The 27193-nt window shown below is 43.2% G+C and overlaps 1 protein-coding gene across 1 annotated transcript in view; it reads left to right on the forward strand.

Annotated features, from left to right (window-relative positions):
• LOC132824844 (carboxypeptidase M-like) overlaps nt 1–27193 on the forward strand; it is an 81422-nt gene that overhangs the window by 17082 nt on the left and 37147 nt on the right. Inside the window, exon 3 of the mRNA XM_060839621.1 lies at nt 8101–8198. Coding sequence (XP_060695604.1) covers nt 8101–8198 — 98 coding nt within the window. The remainder of the gene's footprint in view (nt 1–8100; nt 8199–27193) is intronic.

The following is a 27193-nucleotide window of genomic DNA, read 5'->3' on the forward strand; positions in this document are numbered from 1 at the left end:
GATTCTGATAAATTAAGGTTAGGTTGGGCATGAACAGTGGCTGGTCTGCTGATGTTCTAGATGGAAAGTACGATAAAGTCATTGTCTGAGAGCTTATTCATTGTGAATTTTGAGAAATCAAATGCTCCCTTACCACTTTATATGTGCATTAACTAAATCAGCCACTTTTGTCAAATGATTGTGCTTTTTTGAAGACTTCCTGTTTGGGTTTGTTTTTCCTGCGACTGTTGGAAATTGCTATTTCACTTAGAATACAGATTTTAGTTTGGATTATAGCATATAGCTTTAAATATGACCCATTTCAGCATTTTCAAATTGGGCTGGGCAAAATATTCTTGCACATTTAGTTTGTATGGTAGCAAATGATAAAGTCCAAGGGGATTGAACAGTTCCCAAACTAATCACGGAACAGAAGTTGTATCTCCTAGTTTGGAAAGCTGCCCGTGTCGCTCCTCCCTTGAAGGGTGACAGAGGGGAAACTGGAATTTCATGACCAGTTAGCCTACCATCTGTGGGCTGGGAAAACTATCTGGGTCTCTGATCAAGGGCAGGGTAACTGATCCCCTCCAATCTCAGTTCATTGGTGAGATGAATTCATGCAGGGTATCATGCCTGATAAATCTCAGTTTTCTTGAGGTGGCAAGGATGGTGGAAAGAGGTAAGAGGATGTTTTTGGACTTCCAGAAGGCTTTTAATGAAATACCACATGAGATGAAGGTTAACATTAATGTGGAATTGAGGGAAAATTACTGATGTCAATAGGAAATCGGTTGAGTGACAAGAATTCATTGGAATAATGGGTGAGTACTTAAGTTGGCAGGATGTGACTGGTGATGCCCTGCATTAGGGCCTCAATTAGTCACAATATTCTTTTGATTTGGATAATGGTACAAAGAAACTAAATATTCAAATTTGCTGCTGACCCAAAATTGGGTAGCATTGTAGAGTATTGATGACAGGATATTGATAGGTTAGGTCAACGGGCAAAGCGATGGCAGATGGAGTTTAGTATAAGCAAGGATGAGGTTACCCATTTTTGGACTGAGGAAAAGAGATCGGGATTTTTTTTAAGGCACCAACTTAAAGACAATGGATGTCCAATGTGATTTGGGGATTTAGCTGCACAGCTCTTTAAAATGCTACACAAGTTTAGGAAATGTCAAGAAAGCTAGTGGAATGCTGCCCTTCACCTCTAAAGGGCTGGAGTATATGGATGCAGACCTCATGCTGCAATTATACAAAACCCTAGTTAGACCCTACTTTGCCTACTCTGGGCAGAATTGGGCATCACATCTTGGGAAAGTTGTTTTTGGCCTTGTAGGGCATTTAATGCAGGTTCATAAAGTTAAGACCAGTGAAGTTAAGACCAGTGAAGTTAAGACCAGTGAAGTTAAGACCAGTTTAGGCCTTTTATTCTCTAGATTTTAAAAGGTTACGGGATTATCTGATTAGTCTTCAGGAAAATTGGGAAAGACAGGGTAGATAAATTGTTTTCATTGGTTGAAGATCCTAAAACCAGGGTCATAGCCAGAGAATTGAAGCCAGTCCATTCAGGGCTTGTTAAAACTGCTACTACATGCAAAGAGTAGTGGAGGTTTGGAACTCTTCAAATGGCAGTCAATGTTAATTCAGTTATGGAATTTAAATCTGAGACAACTTTTTAATGCAAAGTTATGGCTCAATGCAGGCATCTGGCATTAGGCCATAGAACAGCCATGATGTTGTTGAAGGATGGAGCAACATCAAGGGACTGAATGGCCTACTCCTGTTCCTAGTTCCTAAAATATTTTATGCCTGTACTTTAATTAAACTTCTCATCCTACAAATAACTGTCTTCATTCAAAAGATTGTAAATCTTTGACATTCTCTACCTCCAGAGGTTGCAATTGCTCCATCCCTTAACAGGCCATAAGACAGGAGCAGAAATTGGGTCATTCAGCCTTTCAATCATGGCTGGTAGGTTTCTCGGCCTCGTTTGTCCTACTTTCTCCCCTTAACCTTTGATCCTTTACAATCAAGAACCTATCTCCACCTTAAATATACTCAATGACCTGGTCTTCCACAGCCTTCTGTGGCAATGAATTCCATAGATTCACCACTCTCTGGCTGAAGAAGTCTCTCCTTATCCCCATTCTGAAAGGTCTTCCCTTTACTTTAAAATTGTGTCCTTGGAACTTGGTCTCCCCAACAATGGAAACATCTGCCCAACATCCACTCTGTCCAGGCCATTCAGTATTCTAAGCTTCAATTAGATCCTCCCCACCCCCTCCCCCCCCCTCCCCCCACCATGCGTCTAAACTCCATTGAGTATAGACAGTCCTCAAATTCCTCATGTTAAACTGTTCATTCCTGGGACCATTCTTGTGACTCCCCTATGAACACATTCTCCAGGGCCAGTACATCCATCCTAAGATATTTGGCCCAATGTTGCCCATAATACTCCAAATGTGGTCTAACCAGAGTGTTATAGAGCCTTAGAAGTGCATCCCTGCTTTTATATTCAAGTCCTCTTGAAATAAATGCCATCATTGCATTTATCTTCCTAACTACTGATTCAACCTGCAAGTTTACCTTGAGAGAATCCTGGACTAGAACTCCCAAGTCTCTTTGCATTTCAGACTTCTGAATGTTCTCCCCATTTAGAAATCAGTGCATGACCTCACACTTTCCCACATTGTACCAAGTTTAATCTTATGTCAAGAGGAAGAAGGCTTATGTTAGGATGAGATGTGAAGGCTCGTTAGGGTGCTTGAGTTACAAGCTAGCCAGGAAAGAACCAACGAGAACCAAGAGGGGACATGAAGTCATTGGCAGATATAATCAAGGAAAACCCTAAAGCTTTCTATTGGTAGATCAGAAATAAAAGAATCGCCCTAATTTTTTTCTAGTCAATCAAGGACAGTAGTGAGAAGTTGTGCGTGGAGTCGGAGGAAATAGGGGAATCACTAAATGATTTTTTTTTCTCCCTATTTCCAGTGTGAATACTGACAATGTTGTTGAGGACAATACTGAGACACCGGCTACTAGACTAGATGGGATTGAGGTTCATAAGGAGGAGGTGTTAGCAATTCTGGAAAGTGTGAAAATAGATAAGTCTCCTGGGCCAGATTGAATTTATCCTAGGATTATCTGGGAAGCCAGGGAGGAAATTGTAGAGCCTTTTGCTTTGATCTTTGTTGTCATTGTCTACATGAATAGTGCCAGACGACTGGAGGATAACAAATGATGTTCCCTTGTTCAAGAAGGGGAGTAGAGACAACCCTGATAATTATAGACCAGTGAGACTTACTTCAGTTGTGAGTAAAGTTTTGGAAAAGCTTATAAGAGATGGGATTTATAATCATCTAGAGAGGAGTACATTGATTGGGGATAGTCAACATTGTTTTGTAAAGGGTAGGTTGTGCCTCACTAACCTTATTGAGCTCTTTGAGAAAGTGACCAAAAGGTGGATGAGGGTAAAGTGGTTGATGTGGTGTATACGGATTTCAGTAAAGCATTTGATGAGGTTCCCCATGGTAGATTATTGCACAAAATAGAGGCATGGGAACAAGGGTGATTTAGTAGTTTGGATCAAAAGTTGGCCAGCTGAAAGAAGACATGATGGTGGTTGATTGGAAATATTCATCTTGGAGTTCAGTTACTAGAGTTGTAAAACAAGGATCTGTTTTGGGGCCACTGCTGTTTCTCATTTTTCTAAGTGACCTAGATGAGGGCGGAGAAGGATGGGTTAGTAAATTTGCAGATGACACTCAGGTTGGTGGACTTGTGAACAGTGCAGAAGGATGTTGCAGGTAACAGAGGGTCATAGACAAGCTGCAGAGTTGGGCTGAGAGGTGGCCAATGGAGTTTAATGTAGAAAAGTGAGGTGATTCACTTTGGATGGAGTAACAGAAATGCAGAGTACTGCGCTATTAAGATTCTTGATAATGTAGATGAGCAGAGATCTGTGTCCAGGTACATAGATCCCTGAAAGTTGTCACCCAGGTTGATAAGGTTAAAAAGGCATGTGGTGTTAGCTTTAATGGTAGAGGAATTGAGGTTCAGAGCCACAAGGTAATGTTGCAGCTGTACAAAACTCTGGTGCAGTTGCACTTGGAGTATTGTGTACAGTTCTGGTCACCACATTCTAGGAAGGATGTGGAAGTTTTGGAAAGAGTTCAAAGGAGATTTACTAGGATGTTTCCTGGTATGGAGGGAAAGCCTTGAGGAAAAGCTGAGGGACTTGAGGCTTCTTTTTTTGAGAAAATAGTTGAAGTAACCTAATTGAGACCGAAGATATGCAGAAGGTTAGGATGAACAGTGAGCGCCTTCTTCATTGAATAGTGATGGCTGGCATGAGGGGACAGAGCTTTAAACTGAGGGGTGATAGATATAGGATAGATGTCAGAGGTGGTTTCTTTACTCAGTAGTAGGGGTATGGAACACACTGCCTGCAACGTTAATAAACTCTCCACCTTTACATGCATTTAAATGGTCATTGGTTAAATATATGGATGAAAATGGAATAGTGTAGGTTAGATGGGCTTCAGATTAGTTACAGGTCAGCATAACATCGAGGGCCGAAAGGCCTGTGCTGCACTGTTATGTTCTGTGTACTCCATCTGACACTACTTTGCCCACTCTCTAACCTGTCCAAATCCTTCTGCAGCCTCCCTGCTGCCTCAATGCTACCTGTCCCTCTTCCTATTTTTGTGTCATCTGCAAACTTAGCCAGAATGCCCACAGTTCCTTCATGTAAATCAGTATACTATAAAGTTGTGGTCCCTAAACTGCCTTGTGGAACACCACTTGTCACCGGTTGCCACCCTGAGAATGACCCTTTTATCCCCACTCTCTGCCTTCTGCCTTCTATCCATGCTAGTACCTTGCCTCTAACACCATGGACCCTTATCAAACTCAACAGCCTCCTGTGTGACACATTATCAAAGGCTTCCTGGAAGTCCAGATCGATAACATCCATTGGTTCTCCTTGATCTAATCTACTGGAATTCTTTGAGGAAATAATGAGCAGATTAGACCAAGGAGAATCAATGGATGTTACCTACCTGGACTTCAAGTCTTCAAGACTTTCCAGTCTCTAAAAGACAGATCTTTAGCTTTTAGGAACTAATGGATGTGGGAAATGAATTGAACGCTGAATCAGCTGTTCAAGGTCAATCAAATTGCATTAGATTGTTGTGCAATCGAAATGGATCACACGGGCTGGTTCTTGTATCCTGTCTCCACAGATGTTGTTATGCTTCATGTATTCCAACAATTTGATTTTTAAGTTCTATAGATTTTCCATAGATGTTATACATTAATTGTGGTTCTTCCATTGGAATTGCTTCATAGATTTGCAATTTAGGATACCATGATATTTCACCATAGCAAATTATTCCAGTTGGGAGGCAACAATTCTTGTTTGAAACCTTTTTTTCATTTTAGTGATTTATATTCTTTATTTACAATTTAATCCCTGACCACCACCAGCTAAAAAGGACATGAACAGCAGATACATGGGAACACCTCTTTGCAGGTTCACCTCCAAATCCCTCGCCATCCTGACTAGGAAATGTGTCACTGTCTAAATCCAAACTCCCTCCTTCATGGCATGATGGGACTGACATGACAGCAGCAACTCAAGAAGGCAGCTCACCATCCCCTTCAGGGCAACTCTGGACAGGCAATAAATGCCACACCAATCGCAGTTCCCACAAAAGTGACCAAGGGCTGAATTTAGTGTAGAGTGTGGTGGAGGAATGTCAGAATGAGGCCTCATTTCTGATGAAGGGTTTTTTGTCTGAAACATCAACTCTCCTGCTCCTTGGATGCTGCCTGACCTGCTGTACTTTTCCAGCACCCTACATTTGACTCTAATCTCCAGCATCTCCTAATGCTGAAATTGCCCAAAGATGGGCTAAGAGTACATTTCAGCACTCTCCTGCTCTTTTTTTTTTATCTCTGCACTTTACCTACTGAACCCAAAGCCTTCAGTTTAGTTTTTCCAACAGTGTGATACTCCTTCCATTCCTTACCCCACTCTCCCTATTTGAAGCCAGGTGCCTGGTCACCATTGCCCCCCACCTCTTCCACACTAACTTGTGTCCTCCAATGCAACATCTCTCCTCCCTCAGCAACCCCTGGCCCCATATATTGAGTTGACCTGGCTCTGTCCAGTCACTACAAAAGATTGTCCCACCCCAGCAGTTGCCCTGATGACCTGCATGACTTTCAGTGAACAGAACTCCAACCTCACCCCAGTTGGGCTATGGTCCCTATCACTCCTGTGGAAGGATAGTCCTGACTGATCTCTGCTCACTTCCCTGACTTACCGTGGTATCTCCTGACTAATTGATTGTCCAGGACCCACAAGCCTGAACATGGCCCCCTCAGACTGTGCAGCAATATAGAACTCCTCGTTGCCCCGAGCCCCTGCACAGAGACCAGGTTATGCCCTTTACCAACTGACAGAATCCTCCCATACTGTTAGACCTCCTTGACTTTTACTGAAGACTGCTCCCTTTGACTGAGACATGGCCATTGTGTTGATAAACATCTGTGTTTGCTGTATAAGCTGCTGGTACATGCTGTAAGTGTGCTGTTGGTAAAATACAGTGCAGTACAGCAACATGCTAACACATGCTTCTGCTTTTCCCCCTCCTGCTCCTGTGTGGGATGAGCTGCCTGGCTTTGTGAAATGCAAGGCAAGGTGGAAGTTGTGTGAACCTTTAAGCTCTGGATGAGGCAGCAGAACGCACAAAAGGAAACGGCTAGGCTGAGATGCGAGCATTATTGTCGGCACAGGATGATTGCATGTTTCAGCTTGCTGCAAGGTGCAGTATTGCTGTGGTGACCTATATTCTGTGAACTGAAGATGAGCCTTGATGAGGTGAGGCTAGGGCATGTCTGATGCCATCCTCCATGAACAGAGGGATGTGTGGGCAGGCATCACTCATGGAGTATGCCAGAGGTTGGTGATTCAAAAATGGAGGCCTAGAGGAATCCAGGGAGGTACCTGCTGAGTTTCACGTTGAGCTGTTACTATGCTCTCTACCATGTTGGAGAATGGTAAATGAGGCACACGTGGATCATTGAGTGAATGCAAGCAGGTCTCTTGTTGTTTTAGATTCTTATCTCCCTGGCAAAACCTTGGGTAAAAATGGTCCCTTTTATCTTAATGTTGCATTTTTTTTTCCCCAATTTTGCCTCAGCATTGGCCACTTTGCTCAGGGGTTGTGAAAATTTCAGTCCCTAAGCCCCTGTCTTCAGACAGCGTACCAGTGATTGGTTTTGAATCCTCCTTTTCCACTTTTGCTGTCTGGGGAGATGTTCACAATCTGGTTGGGACGGGATCTGACCTGTTGACGTTACCAACAATTGAACTGACTTCTGGAACTTTCTGAATTCAGTCAGTGAATGCCATGGGAGGAGATGATTGACCTCAAACAGTAACTTCCTTTCTTTGCATAGATGAAGACCCAAACTGCTGAATATTTACAGCATTTCCTGGATTTTTGACAAAAATATTTCAAATGTCCAGTTTTGACATTACTTTGCTTTTTATCAATGTTACTGTTAGCAGCTTGAGGGAAATCAGTCAGTTTCTGTTGTGATTTTTAGGCATTTCAGCATACACGTGAAGTTACCAGTGAAGGAGCGCTTGGACCAATCTGTAGCTGCACGGCAATCAGAGTCATGCCTCAATGGAGAATACTGACTGAAGGGAATATCATAGTCACACACCCCAGACAAGAGTGAACAAAAGTCAGAAATGGATATTCTTGGAATTTTGAAAACAAAACCATTAAAAGACTGTCAATCTCTGGAAAGTTGCATGAACTCAGTTGAGTTGTCCATACACTCTTCAGTATACATTCCAGATTGATATGATTTCTAATTCCTGATTTTTCTTAGACTGTTCTGAACAGTAATTTGCAGTTACACAGCAGTTAATGTTAAATTAATCCTGAAATGGTTGCTTGGGAGAAGATGAGAAGAAAATTTAAGGGAATGAAAAATCATTACTTTGCCTGCTTTTCCCCCCTTGAAGAACGATTCTTTTAATTGAACCTCCTGGTTAATAAAACATACTTTATTCTTGCATGTTTGTTTTTTTAGGTCTTAATCTCTGGGTTCTGGCCATTGGAAAATATCCAAAAGACCATACTGTAGGCATTCCAGATGTGAAGTACATTGGGAATATCCATGGTGATGAGGTAACTTTCTCTTCTTTGAATCCCATATAGTCCATTAAACTTGTCAATGCATTGCTGTGGCAAGGGTGAGTATTAACCCTTTAAGTCCTTAGACCAGATGAGACTTGGGTTTCTCATGTTTTAAATGTACATTCATGCATGCACAACATACATAATTCAAGGATGGTGTATAACTCATTTTTATTACAAATTTTTAATATCAATTTTACAGATCACAAGCTCACAATCAACTATTCCACAAAATAATTTCCAAAGTTGTATCTCATTCACTCTTTTATTCAATTGTGTTCACACTGTACTAACTTGGAATCTGAACTGATGACTATATTATCCAACAATACCATTACATGTTCACATCTCATACTTGTCACGACAAACCTTTTACAACTCCTTTCTCCCTCAGAGTCTCTCTTATTGGTGATAATGTCAATTTTCCCTTTCATGTTGGGCTTCAGTATATGTTTCAAAGCAAAGAAAGAAAAGACATTCCAAACCCCTGGAAAAAGTCTCACCTGCTTAAGATAGACTGGATTTTTAAACAACAGTCTTACATACTGCTGAACAATCTCAAGCCCTGCAAGATATTACTTTGTGTAATGTTCAGTGGTTTTGTGATTTTTTTATTTAAAAATTGCTTTAGTTCTGCCACGTATATTGCAAATCTTTATTTTGAACCCTGCAAAACTTATAAAAATTGAAGGATAACTAATCTGTTTTACTTCCTGGTTTATACCTGAGAATTTTCAATGTGACTGGTTGCTTGATATCAAAATCTCTTTGAATTGATGCTGGGTTTGCTGATGGAAATATCACTCAGGGTGATCACACATCTGGATATAAAAAAATTGCAGACCCAGGCACCGGTGGTTGCATGGTGGTCAAATGTTTAAAAAGAACATTAGTGATTTGGTGGTGGGAAAGCTGTTGGGTTTCATGAAAACATTCCAGACATAAAGTGGGAAAAAATAAAGCAGGCCCAGAGGAGCCCTTGTGGTGCAGTGGTAGTCTCCCTACCTCTAAGCCAGGAAACTTGGGTTCAAGTCTCATTTAGTCCTGAGGTAGGTAATAGCATCTCTAGAGAGGCTGATTTAAAATATGAAATTTTAAAAATCCAAAGATATATCTGCAGGCCTATCCCAGACTGAGACTAGTCTGTATGACGTAACTTGTGACATACAATGTTGGTGTTCAACAAGAACAATGCTACTTTCCTGTTGAAAATGTGTTGCTGGAAAAGTGCAGCAGGTCAGGCAGCATCCAAGGAGCAGGAGAGTCGACGTTTCAGGCATGAGCCCTTCTTCAGGAATGAAGAAAGTGTGCCAAGCAGGCTAAGATAAAAGGTAGGGAGGAGGGACTTGGGGGAGAGGCATTGGAAATGCGATAGGTGGAAGGAGGTCAAGGTGAGGGTGATAGGCCGGAGTGGGGGTGGGGGCGGCGAGGTCAGGAAGAAGATTGCAGGTTAGGAAGGTGGTGCTGAGTTCAAGGGATTTGACTGAGACAAGGTGGAGGGAGGGGAAATGAGGAAACTGGAGAAATCTGAGTTCATTCCTTGTGGTTGGAGGGTTCCTAGGCGGAAGATGAGGCGCTCTTCCTCCAGCTGTCGTGTTGCTATGGTCTGGCGATGGAGGAGTCCAAGGACCTGCATGTCCTTGGTGGTGTGAGAGGGGGAATTGAAGTGTTGAGTCACGGGGTGATTGGATTGGTTGGTCCGGGTGTCCCAGAGGTGTTCTCGGAAACGTTCTGCAAGTAGGCGGCCTGTACTTTCCTGTTGGGCTTCGAGAGTTATTCCACCCACTATGTCCCTGGTTCTAAACTCTCCAAATTGGAAACCATCTCACTTGCATCTGCTCTGTCTATCCCTTTTTTACGTTTGCAGGTTTCAATGAGATCGTTTTCATTCATTCTTTGAAAGACTAGAGGATACAGGCCCAGTTTGACCTCCTGTGCATGCTCTCTCATGCACCTTGGTTACACTCACTCCATGACAATAATATTTTTATTCTGAAGACAGGAGACCAAATTGCATATAATGCAGTTACTGTCTAAAAACCAAGCTGCTATAAAACTGAAGCCAGATTTCACGATTCCTGTACCCCTATCTTCTTCACAATACAGTGTGACATTTCATCAATTTCCCTGAATGCTGGCTGTATCTGTGCTAGCCTTTGGTGAGTCATTGACAAATCACCCACATCCTTTTTGTACATTTACACTTTCCAACCTCTTGCCATTTAAGAAATAATCTGTTTCTTCAAGCAAAATGGGGACACCTTTCTATTTTTCCACATTATATTCTATCTGCCATATCCTTGCCCTTCACTAACTCTTTCCAGATTCTTGAAGCTGTTTTACATCATCCTCGTGACACATTCCTGCTTGGTTTTGTATCATCTGCCAATTTGGAAATATTATATTTGGTCCCACCACCAAATCACTTATTGATTTATCATGAACATCTGGGGCTCCAAGTACTGATCTGTGTTGTTCCTAGTGTTTTCTATGAGCCAATTATTAATCCATATCAATGTGTTGACTCCTAACCCACTTTTACATTTTAATTTTTCTACTTGGCCTCCTGTCAGGGACTTTGTCAATGGCTTTCAGAAGGTTTTTGATGCCCAATGGCTTTCCTCTTATCTGTTTTTAGCTATATTCCTTCTAATTCCTGCAGACCTGAGCTCCTGCATAGCAGTGACTTGTGGAACCTGAATTCAATATGTCTGCACTCTGACCAACCTGCACAGGAAGGGAAATGTGATTTGTTAGTAACCTCTTCAAACAGCTCCTACTTTGTCAAGCACAATTTCCCATTATCAAATCTATGCTGAATTGATTTATTATCCAAATGTCTGTGTACCTCTATTCCATTCTTTAATAGACAATCGTAGAGATGTACAGTACAAAAATAGGGTTCAATTCACCCATACTGGCAAGATATTTTAACCTAATCTAGTCCCATTTGCCAGCACTTGGCCCCTATCCCTCTAAACCTTCCTGTTTATATATCCATCCAGATGCCTTTTTAAATGTTTTAATTGTACCAGCTTCCACTTCTCTAGCAGCTCATTCCAAACATGCACCACCCAGTGTGAAAACATTGCCCCTTAGATCCCTTTTATATCTTTCCCCTCTCACCCTAAACCTATGCCCTCTAATTCTCAACTCCCCCACCCCAGGAAAAATACTTTGTTTATTTACCCTATCCATGCCCCTTGTAATTTTATAAACCTCTATAAGGTCACCACTCAGCCTTTGATGTTCCAGGGAAAACAGCACTAGTCTATTCAACTTCTTCCTATAGTTCAAATCCTCCAACCCTGGCTACATCATTAAATCTTTTCTGAATCCTTTCAAGTTTCACAACATCCTTCAATAGGAAGGAGACCAGAATTGCACATTATATTCCAAAAGTGGCCTAACCAATGTCATGTACAGCTGCAATACCAATAAAGGAAAGCATACTAATTGCCTTCACGATCCTATCTACCTACGACTCCACTTTCAAGGAGCTATGAACCTGCTCTCCAAGGTCCCTTTGTTCAGCAACTCCCGAGGACTTTATCATTTAGTGTATGTGTCCTGCTCTGATTTGCTTATCCAAAATGCAGCATCTTACATTTATCAAAATTAAACTCCATCATTAGCCAATCTGATTAAGATCCTGTTGTAATTAGAACCTTCTTCACTGTCCACGACATCTCTAATTTTTGGGTCATCTGCAAACTTACTAACTATACCCCTGTGTTCACATCCAAATCATTTATATACATGACAAAAAGCATTGGACCCAGCACGATCCTTATGGCACACCACACGCCTCCAGTCTGAAAAATAATCCTCCACTATCTCACTCTGTCTTCTACCTTGAAGCCAGTTCTGTATCCAAATGGCTAGTTCTCCCAGTGTTCCATGAGATCTAACCTTGCTACCAGTCTCCCATTAGGAACCTTGTCAAATGCCTTGCTGAAGACCATATAGATCACGTCTACCACTCTGCCCTCATCAATCCTCTCTGTTTCTTCCTCAAAAAACTCAAGTTGGTGAGACATGATTTCCCACACACAAAAACATGCTGACTATCCCTAATCAGTCCTTGCCTTTCCAAATATATATACATCCTGTCCCTCAGGATTCCCTGCAACAACTTGCCCACCATTGACGTCAGGCTCACTGGCCTGTAGTTCCCTGGCTTGTCCTTACCACCCTTAAATAGTAGCACCACGTTAGCCAACCTCCAGTCTTCCGGCACCTCACCTGTGACTATCGATGATACACGTATCTCAGCCAGGGGCCCAGCAATCACTTCTCTAGCTTTACTGATGTGAGGCTAACAGGGCTGTAGTTCTTGGTTTTTCTCCCTCATTCCATCTTTAAATACGACACTTGCCACCTTTCAATCTGCTTCTTCCGCCGCCTTCGCCTCCGTGCCTACTTTCATAACCAAGACTCCCGCCCACCCTCTGACGACCCCTTCTCCCGCCTCCAACACACCCCATCCACCTGGACACCCCGTGCTGGCCTCCTACCCGCCCTCGACCTCTTTATAGTCAACTGCCGCCGTGACATTAACCGACTCAACCTGTCCACCCCTCTCACCCACTCCAACCTCTCACCCTCAGAACGTGCAGCCCTCCACTCCCTCCGCTCCAATCCCAACCTCACCATCAAACCCGCAGACAAGGGAGGCGCGGTGGTAGTTTGGCGCACTGACCTGTATACCGCTGAAGCCAAACGCCAGCTCACGGACGCCTCCTCTTATCGCCCCCTTGACCACGACCCCACCTCCCACCACCAAACCATCATCTCCCAGACCATCCAGGACCTCATCACCTCAGGGGATCTCCCATCCACCGCCTCCAACCTCATAGTCCCACAACCCCGCACCCCCCGTTTCTACCTCCTGCCCAAAATCCACAAACCTGCCTGCCCCGGCCGACCCATTGTCTCAGCCTGCTCCTGCCCCACCGAACTCATCTCCCAATACCTCGACACGGTTCTGTCCCCTTTAGTCCAAGAACTCCCCACCTACGTTCGGGACACCACCCACGCCCTCCACCTCCTCCAGGATTTTCGCTTCCCCGGTCCCCAACGCCTTATTTTCACTATGGACATCCAGTCCCTGTACACCTCCATCCCCCATCACGAAGGACTCAAAGCCCTCCGCTTCTTCCTTTCCCGCCGCACCAACCAGTACCCTTCCACTGACACCCTCCTTTGACTGACTGAACTGGTCCTCACCCTGAATAACTTCTCTTTTCAATCCTCCCACTTCCTCCAAACTAAAGGAGTTGCCATGGGCACCCGCATGGGCCCCAGCTATGCCTGCCTCTTTGTAGGATATGTGGAACAGTCCATCTTCCGCAACTACACTGGCACCACCCCCCACCTTTTCCTCCGCTACATCGATGACTGTATCGGCGCTGCCTCGTGCTCCCACGAGGAGGTTGAACAGTTCATCAACTTTACTAACACCTTCCATCCCGACCTGAAATTCACCTGGACTGTCTCAGACTCCTCCCTCCCCTTCCTAGACCTTTCCATCTCTATCTCGGGCGACCGACTCAACACAGACATCTATTATAAACCGACTGACTCCCACAGCTATCTGGACTACACCTCCTCCCACCCTGCCCCCTGTAAAAACGCCATCCCATATTCCCAATTCCTTCGTCTCCGCCGCATCTGCTCCCAGGAGGACCAATTCCAACACCGCACAGCCCAGATGGCCTCCTTCTTCAAGGACCGCAGATTCCCCCCAGACGTGATCGATGATGCCCTCCACCGCATCTCCTCCACTTCCCGCTCCTCCGCCCTTGAGCCCCGCTCCTCCAACCGCCACCAAGACAGAACACCACTGGTTCTCACCTACCACCCCACCAACCTCCGCATACAATGTATCATCCGCCGCCATTTCCGCCACCTCCAAACGGACCCCACCACCAAGGATATATTTCCCTCCCCTCCCCTATCAGCGTTCCGCAAGGATTACTCCCTTCGTGACTCCCTCGTCAGATCCACACCCCCCACCAACCCAACCTCCACCCCCGGCACCTTCCCCTGCAACCGCAGGAAATGTAAAACTTGCGCCCACGCCTCCACATTCACTTCCCTCCAAGGCCCCAAGGGATCCTTCCATATCCGCCACAAGTTCACCTGTACCTCCACACACATCATCTATTGCATCCGCTGCACCCGATGTGGCCTCCTCTATATTGGTGAGACAGGCCGCTTACTTGCGGAACGCTTCAGAGAACACCTCCGGGCCGCCCGAACCAACCAACCCAATCACCCCGTGGCTCAACACTTTAACTCTCCCTCCCACTCCACCGAGGACATGCAGGTCCTTGGACTCCTCCACCGGCAGAACATAACAACACGACGGCTGGAGGAGGAGCGCCTCATCTTCCGCCTGGGAACCCTCCAACCACAAGGTATGAATTCAGATTTCTCCAGTTTCCTCATTTCCCCTCCCCCCACCTTGTCTCAGTCGGTTCCCTCAACTCAGCACCGCCCTCCTAACCTGCAATCCTCTTCCTGACCTCTCCGCCCCCACCCCACTCCGGCCTATCACCCTCACCTTGACCTCCTTCCACCTATCCCACCTCCATTGCCCTTCCCCCTAGTCCCTCCTCCCTACCTTTTATCTTAGCCTGCTTGGCTACTCTCTCTCATTCCTGATGAAGGGCTTATGCTCGAAACGTCGAATTCTCTATTCCTGAGATGCTGCCTGGCCTGCTGTGCTTTGACCAGCAACACATTTGCACCTTTCAATCTGCAGCAATTTCTCCAGAACTACAGAATCTCAGAATAAATAGCTTAAACGGCTTAATTGACAGCACAAGTATCCAAAATTTACTGTGCCAAATTTGATTGACAGTTGCTTTGGCTCATACATATATTTTGGAAACCACTTAGCTAGTTTTAATCTTGAAAGGCATACTTGACTTAACTATTACATTTTAATTGGAATTAGTTTCATTTGAGCTGAAAACTAAATGCTGTAGAATTGTAGCTGTACAATACAGATCTGACCTTTTTTTTTGGTTAAATTTGTCCATGTTGACCAGCAAATCTAAACTGATCTAGTCCCATTTGCCAGCACCCGGCCCATATCGCTCTCTACCCTTCCTCGTCATAGACCCATCCAGATGCCTTAAATGTTGTAATTGTACCAGCCTCCACCACTTCCTCTGGCAGCACATTCCAAACATGCACCACTTTTTTTTTTAGATTACTTACAGTGTGGAAACAGGCCCTTCGGCCCAACAAGTCCACACCGACCCGCCGAAGCGCAACCCACCCATACATTATCCCTTACCCCTTACCACTATGGGCAATTTAGAATGGCCAATTCACCTGACCCGCACATCTTTGGACTGTGGGAGGAAACCGGAGCACCCGGAGGAAACCCACGCAGACACGGGGAGAACGTGCAAACTCCACACAGTCAGTCGCCTGAGTCGGGAATTGAACCCGGGTCTCCAGGCGCTGTGAGGCAGCAGTGCTAACCACTGTGCCACCGTGCCGCCCACACACTGTGCCACCGTGCTGCCCACCTCTGCATGAAAAAGTTGTCCGTCTTTAATTTTTTCCTTCTCACCTGAAACCTATACCCTAGTTTTGAACTTCCCTACCCTGCGGAAAAAAATCTTGTCTATTTACCCTATCGATGCACCTCATGATTTTTTTAAATCCCTCAGCCTCTGACGTTCCTGGGAAAAACAGTCCCAGCCGATTCAGCCTCTCCTGATAGTTCAAACCCTCCAACCTCGGCAATATCCTTCTAAATCTTTTCTGAACCATTTCAAGTTTCACAATATCTTTCCTATAGCAGGAAGACTAGAATTACATGCAGTATTTCAAAAGTGGCCTCTCCAATGTCTTGTACATCTGCAACATGACGTCTCAACTCCATACTCAATGCACTGACCAATGAAGGGGATTGTGCCAAATGTTGTTTTCAGCACAGTAAAAAGTGAGGTCTGCAGATGCTGGAGATCAGAGCTGAAATCGACGTTTCGGGCCAGAGCCCTTCATCCTGATGCTGATGAAGGGCTCTGGCCCAAAACGTCGAATTTCCTGTTCCTTGGATGCTGCCTGACCTGCTGTGCTTTAACCAGCAACACATTTTCAGCTGTTTTCAGCACAGTCTTGCTGCAAATTCACTTGCAAGGAATTATGTACCTGCACCCTAGGTCTCTTTGTTTGCCAACTCTCCCCATTAACTGTGTAAGTCCTGCCCTGGTTTGCCTTACTGAAATGTAGCACTTCTTATCTAAATTAAACTCTGTCATTCCTTGGCGCATTGGCCCACTGATCAACGTCTCGCTGTACTGAGGTAACCTTCCTTGTCCACTACACCATCTAATTTTGTCATTTACAAACTTACAATCTCTCATGTTCACGTCCTTATATAGAGCTGATGGTTCCCTATAATAGAAGGAAAATATTTCAGTATGTTTGAATTATCTGAAATGTTATTGACATGAATCTCCATAGAATAATGCAGCAAACAGAAGTTGCCAAACAATTTCACTGGCTTTGAAAATTAACTTTGTTTTTATAAATAGTGTCCCATTCCTGTTTCTCTTTGCTTTGTTTTATTTGTCGCTCTTGGTAATCCATCTCTTATTGTTACTCTGATTCTTCCATCTGATTTTTGGTTTGAGATCTGCAGGGATTTTTATCTTTGGTAATGGGAACTTTCCAATACAATTAATGTATAGACAAGTACAAATGTAATGAATGACTTTGTTTATTTGCTAATGACTGTAAAATCTAATGCAATGCAACCTTCAAACAGAATACTGTTAGCTGACTTGTGAAAATTCTTCCCTTCTTTATGAAAATTCTTCCCTTCTTTATGAAAATTCTTCCCTTCTTTATGAAATAAGTCTGTCCAAATGTAACATCATTTCAAGAGTTTGATTCCTCACTCAATCATTTTCTCTAGATGGCAAGATGCTTGGATTGCTTACATTCAGAAATATACATTTTCTTTTAAATGTTATTGTTCCCCTCACACTGCAAATTATTAGGTTTTTAACGATAGCTACATCAGTAATTGACTCCAGATGTTTTTTCCATTCTCTGTTCAGTCCACATTTAATCAGTGAGTTGTCAGAAAATGATAACCCAGTGTCTGAGAATTCAGAACCAGAACTCCAGGCTAAGAATACCGGCTAAGCTGTTCAGGACAGTGAGACGTCTTCACCTGGAGAGTAGTGAGCCTGTGGAATTCCGTACCACCAAACTATTGAGGCCAAATTTTGAATATTTTCCAAGTTAGATACCTTTCTTTGGGTTAAAGGGATCAAAGGGTATGGGAAGGAAACAGAAACATGGGATGGAGTTGGATGATCAGCCGTGATTATATTGAATGGTGGAGCAGGCTCAAAGGGCTCATGTTTTCTACGCTTGTCTTTCAAAGTAGTCATTCTTAAAACCAAGATTTATCATAACTGACCACACAGAGGATTCAAAGTATCCCTTAATCATCTTTCCTTCACATAAACAAAAGTTTAGAAGTATTTATTTAGTACATCCAATTGTCTGAGCTGGTTGGCCAATAGAAATAGCTGCAAAAGCATTCCCCAGTTCCTAATTACTGTTTCTTCCATGTTACTTTGTCCTTACTGATCAGGCTGGCCTTTGAGCCCACTGCGTCACACAATGTGATCATGGCTGATTATCCAAGTGAGCTGCTTCATTCTGGATGGTGTCAGTTTCTTGTGTTGAAGCTGTACCCATCTAGGGAAGTGGGGAGTATTCCGTCACCGTTCTGACTTGTGCCTTGTAAATGGTGGACAGGCTTTGGACAATCAGGACAGTCACTCACACCACCTTAATCCTAGCCTCTGACCTGTTCTTGTCATCACTATTTATATAGTTAGTCCAGTTCCATTTCTGGTAGAGCTAACCTCCAGGGTAATGAACGTAATTTGCATTTGTCGAAGAGTGTGGTGCTGGAAAAGGACAGCAGGTCTGGCAATATCAGAAGCAGGAGAGTCGATGGTTCCTGCCGAAATATTCACCAGGAATAAGGCTCTTTTCGGGCTTGTGCACAAAACATTGACTCTCCTGCTCCTCAGATGCTGCCTGACCTGCCGTGCTTTTCCAGTATCACACTCTTCGAATCCGATCTCCAGCATCTACAGTGCTCCCTTCCTCCTATAATTTACATTTGTGTCCATTTTACTCATGTCCCTCAGCACCTTGTAACAGTTTTCCACAGTTTCTGCAGCACCTTCATAGCAGTTGTTTTTATAAGTAATTACAGTGGTTCACTGTGTGGTTAGCCTTCTCTCTGCACAACTGTCAACAGTTTGGTAGCTTGCCACCATTTTTTCACTTCATTTCTACTGTAGAAAGAGGTGGCTCAGTGGTTAGTGCTGCCTCACAGCGCCAGAGACCCAGGTTCAATTCCAGTCTCTGGCAACTGTCTGTGTGGAGTTTGCACATTCTTCCCGTGTCTGCTTGGGTTTTGAGTGCTCCAGTTCTCTCCCACAATCTGAAGATATGCAGGTTAGGTGGCTTGACCATGCTAAATTGCCCATAGTGTTCAGGAACTTGTACGTTAGGGATGTTAATCAAGGATGAATGTAGAGTAACAGGGTATTGGAATGGGTCTGGGTGGGTTACCTTTCGGAGGGTCGATGTGGACTTGTTGGGCAAAATGGTCTGTTTCCACACTGTAGGGATTCTATTCTATGAAATCAGCGCAAACCACACTTCATTGAAGATATGATAGTTAGAAATGTAATGAGCTAGGTATCCATCTTTTTAAAAAGTATTTCCTTCATCTATTTAAATCTGATTATCAAGCACAGATGTAACATATATTTAGCCAAATCTTGACACAATCTCTGCAATAAATTCACAATTGTTTATTCACTTGAGACACTGATGTCGCTGGGCTAGCATATACTGCCTCTCCCAAAGCTGCCACTTTGAGCCACAGTCTGTGCTGTAGGTAGACTCCACTGCCCTTGGGGAAGGAATTCCAAGATTTTGACCAAGTGACGGTGAAGGAACGGTGATATAGTTGAGTCAGGACGGTAAGTGGATTGGAGGGGAACTTGCAGGGGGTGGTGTTCCCATTACCTGTTGACTGTTAATGTTTTGAGTCAAATGACTCTTCCTCAGATCCTTTTCTGATTTCTCTCCACAGATGCTGCCAGACTGGAGCTTTTCCAGCATCTGATTTACAGCATCTGCAGTTATTGGTTTTTCCAGTTTTTCTACTTCTCACCAATGTTCTGTTTTCCCTGTTTGTGCAGTTTCAGTTTATAAGACAATTAGTGTTTCAGTTTATAAGACAATTCTTTCTGCTTGCTTCTAAGTAATTTATTCCAGGTACAGGTAATAACTCTTGTTAGTATAGCCTGCTCCATAATTTCTATCATGAGCCCTTCCTGAAGAAGGGCTCATGCCCGAAATGTCGACTCTCCTGCTCCTTGGATGCTGCCTGACCTGTTACGCTTTTCCAGCAACACATTTTCAGCTCTGAACTCCAGCATCTGCAGTCCTCACTTTCTCCCATAATTTCTATCAACCTTGGTCTGAAAGTTGGGTGACTCAGGATACAGAGTATCATTTTCAAAATAAAAACTTTAACATTTGCGGTAACTTCAGGAATAGCAAAGTTCTATTTACAGTACACTTCCCTGGGGATTGTAACAGAAGTTATGGAGGAAAGGTCAGATTGTTCAGAGGCTTCATTTTTGCTCTGCCAGATGAATCTTTACAGTCTAATGACCAGCATTCTGAATAATCTCTCCAATAAACTATTTATGGTTAAAACATCAGGTACCAACTTGTTTTACTGTCTATGCACAATTTTTATCAGTCATCTCTAATTCATGCAGCAGACTGGAAATTATTTGCCCTCATTCCTGACTGATTACTAAGACTTGCCCTGAGCTAGTTACATTAATTCTCCTTAACATCTCCCTGTATGGTGACAAACTTCAAACAAAATTATTCAATCCATATCTTAGCCCAGTCAGCCATATTTCACACTATAGCAAATCTAAAGCATCTTGGATTGAACAAATTTAAACAATGCAAACTAATCCATGAGATGAAACTGTAGTGGTTAATTCTCCATACAAGTCAATAAGATTTAAATAGGCAGTTTAACTTAATGTTTCTTTAAATAATCTCAATCTTTTCAAAGTGACTAAACAAAATTCTGTCTAATACTCTGTCCCAACTCTGCCTGGCTCTGTTCCACCTTTCTCCATATAGAAACCTTTACAGCCTCAGTTACGCAAGTAAATGGTGTACAACAATGAAATTCAAACAAATGTTTCATTCTAGATATTCGTCCTTTATCCTGTCAATAGGAATCTGTTTGCACACTCGTCTGCTTTCAAGCCTTTATAGTGTGAGGTTCCTTTCTGGTCACATGGATCCTGAAGTTCAAGGATCATGCAGCTGAAATGTGCCTTGGACCACCAGCCATCTGACCTCTGTTGGAATCCTTTATAAAATTGTATTTGATTCCTGCTGCAAACCAGAATACTAATCCAACATGTGCATATTTCAGACAATATTTTTAAAATATCCAATGCCTAAAATGTTCCAAGTTAAAAATCACAACATCAGGTTATAGTCCAACAGGTTTAATTGAAGCACACTAGCTTTCGGAGCGACGATCCTTCATCAGGTGATAGTGGAGGGCTCGAGGGTAACACGATTGAGCCCTCCACTATCACCTGATGAAGGAGCATCGCTCCGAAAGCTAGTGTGCTTCCAATTAAACCTGTTGGACTATAACCTGATGTTGTGATTTTTAACTTTTGTACACCCTAGTCCAACACCGGCATCTCCAAATCATAAAATATTCCAAGCTTTAACCTGAACCAGTCTAACAGAAGGTCGTTTATCATGTGACCACAGCTGGTATGCCCTACTGGGTGGGTGTCTGAGTATGGGTTTGTTATGATACAGCATGCCCAAACTAATGGTCATTACACTATGACTACACATGCAAATGAGTCACTTGGGTGAAAGCTGCCAGAACATGTGGAAATGTACATTGGTGCATTCAGGGAAGGAAATTAGAGCATAATTATAGCAGGAAATGCTTTTTCTCTTTCGTGTTTTTGCTTGCTGACTTATTTGACTTTGTTTGGGTTTCTAAACACAAATCGGATTGGACTTAATTTTTATTCATGAAGCCTCTGATCTGACAAGTTCCTACCAAAACCTGCCAAGTTTTATCTTTCTTTCTTTCTTTCGTTCTTTTTTTCTTTCTTTCTCTTGATGTCTTTGATAATGCCTTGAGTTAGGAAGTTATATGCCTCAGAACTAACCCATCTGACTGAACTTCTGTTTTTCTGCGGCCAAGTTACCAGATGGATTTTTTTTGTTGCAAACTGATTCTGAACCACCTTTAGTCTAGTTGTTAGATCACATGGTTTTACTACAGAGACAGACTTTTCAATGTGTCATTCTCCTTTATCGGTTCTACTAATTACATCCTCCACGCCAGTCAATTTAGTCAAACATGACTTCCCTTTCAGAAATCCATATTGACTTAGATCAAATATAGTACTCCTTCTTCCACTCCCCATCCTGTTAAATTCCTATTGCATAATATTCAGACTGCTTTGAGCAATGTTGTAGTCTGACTTCCTCCAATTTTATCCACCACCCCTCAATGCTGACTCATAGGCTGTCATCTGAAATGTGAAGTGTAGCATAATACATGATTGAAATATATAAGCAATAAGGACAGATTCCCCTGGGCCTCACCTTCCACCCCACCAATCTCTGGATACAACTCATCATCTGCTATTTCTGCCACCTACAAACCGACCCCACCACTAAAGATATTTGTCCCTCCCCACCCCTATCAACATTCCAAAAAGGCCATTCCCTCCCTGACTCCCTTGTTAGGGTCCACAGCCCTTACCAACCCACCCTTCACTCCTGGCACCTTCCCTTGCCATTGCAAGAAGTGCAAAATCTGCACCATCCCCACCGCCTTAGGACCCAAAGGATCCTTTCACATCTGACAGATTTACCTGTACTTTCACACATCATCTAATGAGCCTGTTGCTCTCGATGTGGTCTCCTCTGCATTGGGGAGACAGCATGCCAACTTGTGGAATGTTTCAGGGAACAACTCTGGGACATGCACCAAATAATCCTATGGGCCCTGTGGTCGAGCACTTCAACTCCCCCTCCCACTCCGCCAAGTTCGTGCAGGACCTGGGCCACCTCCATCACTGAACTCTAGCCACCTGGCACCTGGAGGAAGAACACCACCTCTTCTGCCTTGAGGCCCTCCAACCACATGGGATCAATGTCAATTTCATGAGTTTCTTAATTTCCTCTCCCCCACCTAATCCCAGATCCAACCCTCCAACTTGGCATTGTCCAACCTGTCCCTCTTCCTTCCCACCTATCCACTCCAGCCTCCTTTCTGACCTATTGCCATCACCCCCTACCTCCATCCACCTACAGCATTCCCAGCTACTTGCTCCTCCAGCACCACCACCTCCCATTTTATCTCTTAGCCCCCTTGGGCCACCCCCTCATTCCTGATGAAGAGCTTATGCTCGAAACATTGACTCTGCTGCCTGACCAGCTCTGTTTCCATCACCACACCTTTTTGATTTGTTGGCCATGAGTTCAGTTAACAATTTTGTCCCAGGGAAGCTTAATTCCCCGCTCCCCCCCCCCCCCCTTTCAAAAACTGATGAAATAAACAGAACAAAAGGTGTTTTCACTGAGTTCATCTTCTCAATTTGGGCTTTATTGTCTTAATGCTTTCATCATGTGCTTTCCCCTCCTGCCTGATTTCATGACTAGTTTTCTACATGGTTACATCAAAGGAAATCCAACTTGGCCACATAGAAAAGGCGCTGGAGGAAATAATGGGACTGAAAGCTGATAAATCCCCAGTTCCTGGTTACTCCCCAGGTTACTAAAGCAGGTGGCCATGGGAATTGTATTTCAGCTGTCATCTTCCCAAATATTGTAGATTCTGAAACTAGCCCAGCAGACTGGAGGGTGGCAAATGTAAGTCATCAGTGCTTTCTTTTACAGAACGGGAGGGAATAGAAACTAGATTAGGTAGCCTAATGTCAAAATTAGGAAAAATATTATAATCTATTACAAATGAAAGGCTATTTAAGCCATCAATTGGATTAGACGAAGTCAACATGGATTTCTGAAAGGGATGATTTGGAGGTGCTGGTGTTGGACTGGGGTGTACAAAGTTTAAAAATCACACAACACCAGGTTATAGTCCAACAGGTTTAATTGGAAGCACTAGCTTTCGCAGCACCGCTCCTTCATCAGGTGGTAGTGGAAGACACAATTGTAAGACTCAGAATTTATAGCAAATGTTTACAGTGTGGTGTAACTGAAATTATACATTGAAAAATACCTTGATTGTTTGTTGAGTCTTTCATCAGTTCAAATACTGTGATAGTTTCACTTTTTTTCATATGTAAGTCACAAAACATTGTTTTAAAGTCATATTCTCAGGTTAACTATCACAGCATTTGAATCGTTGAAAGACTCAACAAACAATCAAGGTATTTTTCAATGTATAATTTCAGTTACATCATGCTGTAAACTTTTGCTATAAATTCTGTGTCTTACAATTGTCCTCCACAACCAGCTGATGAAGGAGCGGCGCTCCAAAAGCCAGTGTGCTTCCAATTACACCTGTAGGACTATAACCTGGTCTGGTGTGATTTTTAACTTCTGAAAGGGAAGTCTTGTTTGACTAAGTTGACTGGAGCAGAGGATGTGATTAGCAGTATAGATAAAGGAGAGTCACTTGATGTGGATGTTGATTAAAGTATCTCAAGAGGCCAATATGCAAGGCTTGGGATTGAGGAGTTGTACCGGCATGCTTAGCAGACAGGAAACTGGTATTATGATGTGTACTGTACCTTAAGAGTTAAAAGTTAGCAGAACTACCTGACAGCACCAAATGTTCTGAACAAGATATAATGTAACCTTTTTGTCCCAGTAGCTAGGGTAGCTGGTTACCTAGAAATGGCACAATAAATTTGAATTAGGCCAATCAGTTTAAATTATACCCTGAAAAATACCAAACTCCAAGTTTGAATTGAGTATATCGACAATATTAAAAGCCAATGACACAATCCAATGCTATAAGACTGGGGAAAATTGAACAGTTGGGAGGAGAACTGCCCAGCTAGCAGCATTAAAAGACTACTTGAAAAAAGCTCTTAAAGGTATCTTTATTGATCACTAATCTGTGAAACAGAAATCCATAAGAAAAGACAGGAAAATGTAAGGAGAAGATTCGACATCTGGCTGGTTTTGAAAACTTGAATTATTGGTAAATCTTAATTGGGGGTTTTATTGGAATAGTATTATAGAAGAGAAAGTAAAAGGTTGGAGGAAGGAGTTGTAAATAGTTGTTAGCTAATTATTGTTATACTTTGAGAAATTTAATTTTTACTTTAAATATTTCTTGGCCCCTCATTTTCACAGAATACTGCACAGGATAAATCTTGTGTTGCTGGTTTAAATTAAGCAGGAAGGTTTACCCCATGATGTAACACAGGAAGCATAAAGTTTTGTACTTTGGTGTGGAAGACAGTGATAAGGGAGGGGTACTGTAGGAATTGATGCTTGGTCCCTAGCTATTCACAATGTCTGCATCAACAATAAGTGGATCAAATGTAATCTTTGCAAGTTTGTTGATGACATGAAGCTGGGTAAGATTATGAATGTGTGCAAAGGGGTTGAGTGGCTAAAGATGTGGGCGATGCAATATGAGTGTGAAATAATCCACTTCAGTGGGAACAATAGAATGGTGTATTATTTAAATGAAAGATCAGGAAATGTAGATGTACAACAGATCTGGGTGTCTTTGTATACCAATCACTGAAAGGTAAGCATGCACATGTAGTAAGCAGGTAGATAAATGCAAAGTTAGCCATTGATGCAAATTTGAGTACAGGTAGCAATGATATCTTGCTGCAACTAAGCAGGGATTTGGTGAGACCATATCTGGAGTACTGTGCACACAGCTGTCCTTGCCAAACAAGTATGCACCCGACTGCTGGGATAGCAGGATTGTTGTATGAGGAGAGATTGAATCGACTGAGACTGTATTCACTGGAGTTTAAAAGAACAAGGGATTGGATTGAAACTTTTAAAATTCTGAAACGCCTGGACAGACTAGCTGTAGGGTGGATGTAGGGCCTCAGGAAGAAGGCTATTTTGGGACTGATCGGGAGAGATTTCTCCACTCTTGTGAATGTGTGGCATTCTTAACTTCCACTCAGCAGAATGGTAAAGTCACCTGAACATATTTAAGAAATATCTTATTAGATAGTAAAGGTGGCAAGGTGTATGGGGGGAGAGCAGGAAGAGTCATGAATGCATTAACTGATGGAACAGGCTTGATCAGCTGAATATCCTTTGTTCTTATTTTCTATCTCCTGAGCTTGTGATTTGCATATCTTCCTACTTTTGTTCTGATTGGCAGCTGCCTCATCTTCTGCCTGGGAACCCTCCAACCACAAGGGATGAACTCAGACTTCTCCAGTTTCCTCATTTCCCCTCCCCCCACCTTGTCTCAGTCAATTCCCTCAAACTCAGCACCGCCCTCCTAACCTGCAATCTTCTTCCTGACCTCTCCGCCCCCACCCCACTCCGGCCTATCACCCTCACCTTGACCTCCTTCCACCTATCACGTCTCCATCGCCCCTCCCCCAAGTCCCTCCTCCCTACCTTTGATCTTAGTCTGCCTGGCACACTCTCCTCATTCCTGATGAAGGGCTCTGGCCCGAAATGTCGAATTTCCTGTTCCTTGGATGCTGCCTGACCTGCTGCGCTTTAACCAGCAACACATTTTCGGCTACAGCTGCCATTTCAGGCCAAATGGGGAAGTCTAGTGTTGACCTGATTAATGCTTGATTGAATCCTATTAGTGCAGGAAATCAAGTTAATTTGTAAGTAAAAACTCCTACAGCGTGCATGCACCTGTTTGTCACACTTTAGCCAGAGCACCTCTGCTCTTATGATTAGAGAAATTGCATTTATTTTTACTTTGAATTTGGTATTCTTAAGTGACACATCACAGCAGGTAACTAGTTTCTCACTGAAATGGGGGGGGGGGGGGGTGAAATCTACTGAATACCCTGATTCTACGCTGTAACTTTTCTGCATGTTGTATGTGCACTGTATCTCAAAGGGCAATTTGACCCAGTCCAACATTCCCTGGCCTTCTCCATGTAGCCCTGTGTGTTCAGTTTGTTACACAATCCTTTCTCCAGCACCCTGATGGTCCCTGCATCCAGCACACACACTCCCGGTCATCCCAACTTGCTGCATGAAAGTTTCTCCACTTTTCTCCATAGCTTTTACATCTTGTCCACTCTGCCCACTTCATTATGCCTCTCTTCTGTGGTTTTCTTTTCTATTGTCTTGGCCTCAGATACCTGACCCCCCAGAGTGGGGCGCCGGTGACCAGGTGCTTGGAGCAGAGTGTGTGGGCAGTGGTCTTTGAGAACAGTGACATCCAGTGGTCAGACCACGGAGGCTGCTGGCACTGGTCTGCGAAGAGCTCTTGGAGAGAGACTTTGTCTTTATAATTTTAGAACATAGAACAGTACAGCACAAAACAGACCCTTCAGCCCACGATGTTGTGCCGACCACTGATCCTCATGTATGCACCCTCAAATTTCTGTGACAATTTTTGACCTATGGTTATACAGTTGGTTCTGCTATAACACACACTACTTCAATACAAATTGGCTATAATGTGATTAAAGAATTTAAAGCATTATTTGTAGAATGTGAACTTCACCTGTGTTGGCTATAGTACAATCTGGCCCCATTGGTTTAAATTGCATGGCTATTATGTGATTTTCTTATAAATGCAGAATCACACAGGCACAGAACTATTGTCATGTCAGAACTGACTGTAGCTGTATTGTAACTTTTCCTTCATGACTCTATTCTGTAACTAAGGATCGGACCTTGCTACT

This window comes from Hemiscyllium ocellatum, chromosome 19, assembly GCF_020745735.1.
Source record: "Hemiscyllium ocellatum isolate sHemOce1 chromosome 19, sHemOce1.pat.X.cur, whole genome shotgun sequence".
Classification (NCBI taxonomy): domain Eukaryota; kingdom Metazoa; phylum Chordata; class Chondrichthyes; order Orectolobiformes; family Hemiscylliidae; genus Hemiscyllium; species Hemiscyllium ocellatum.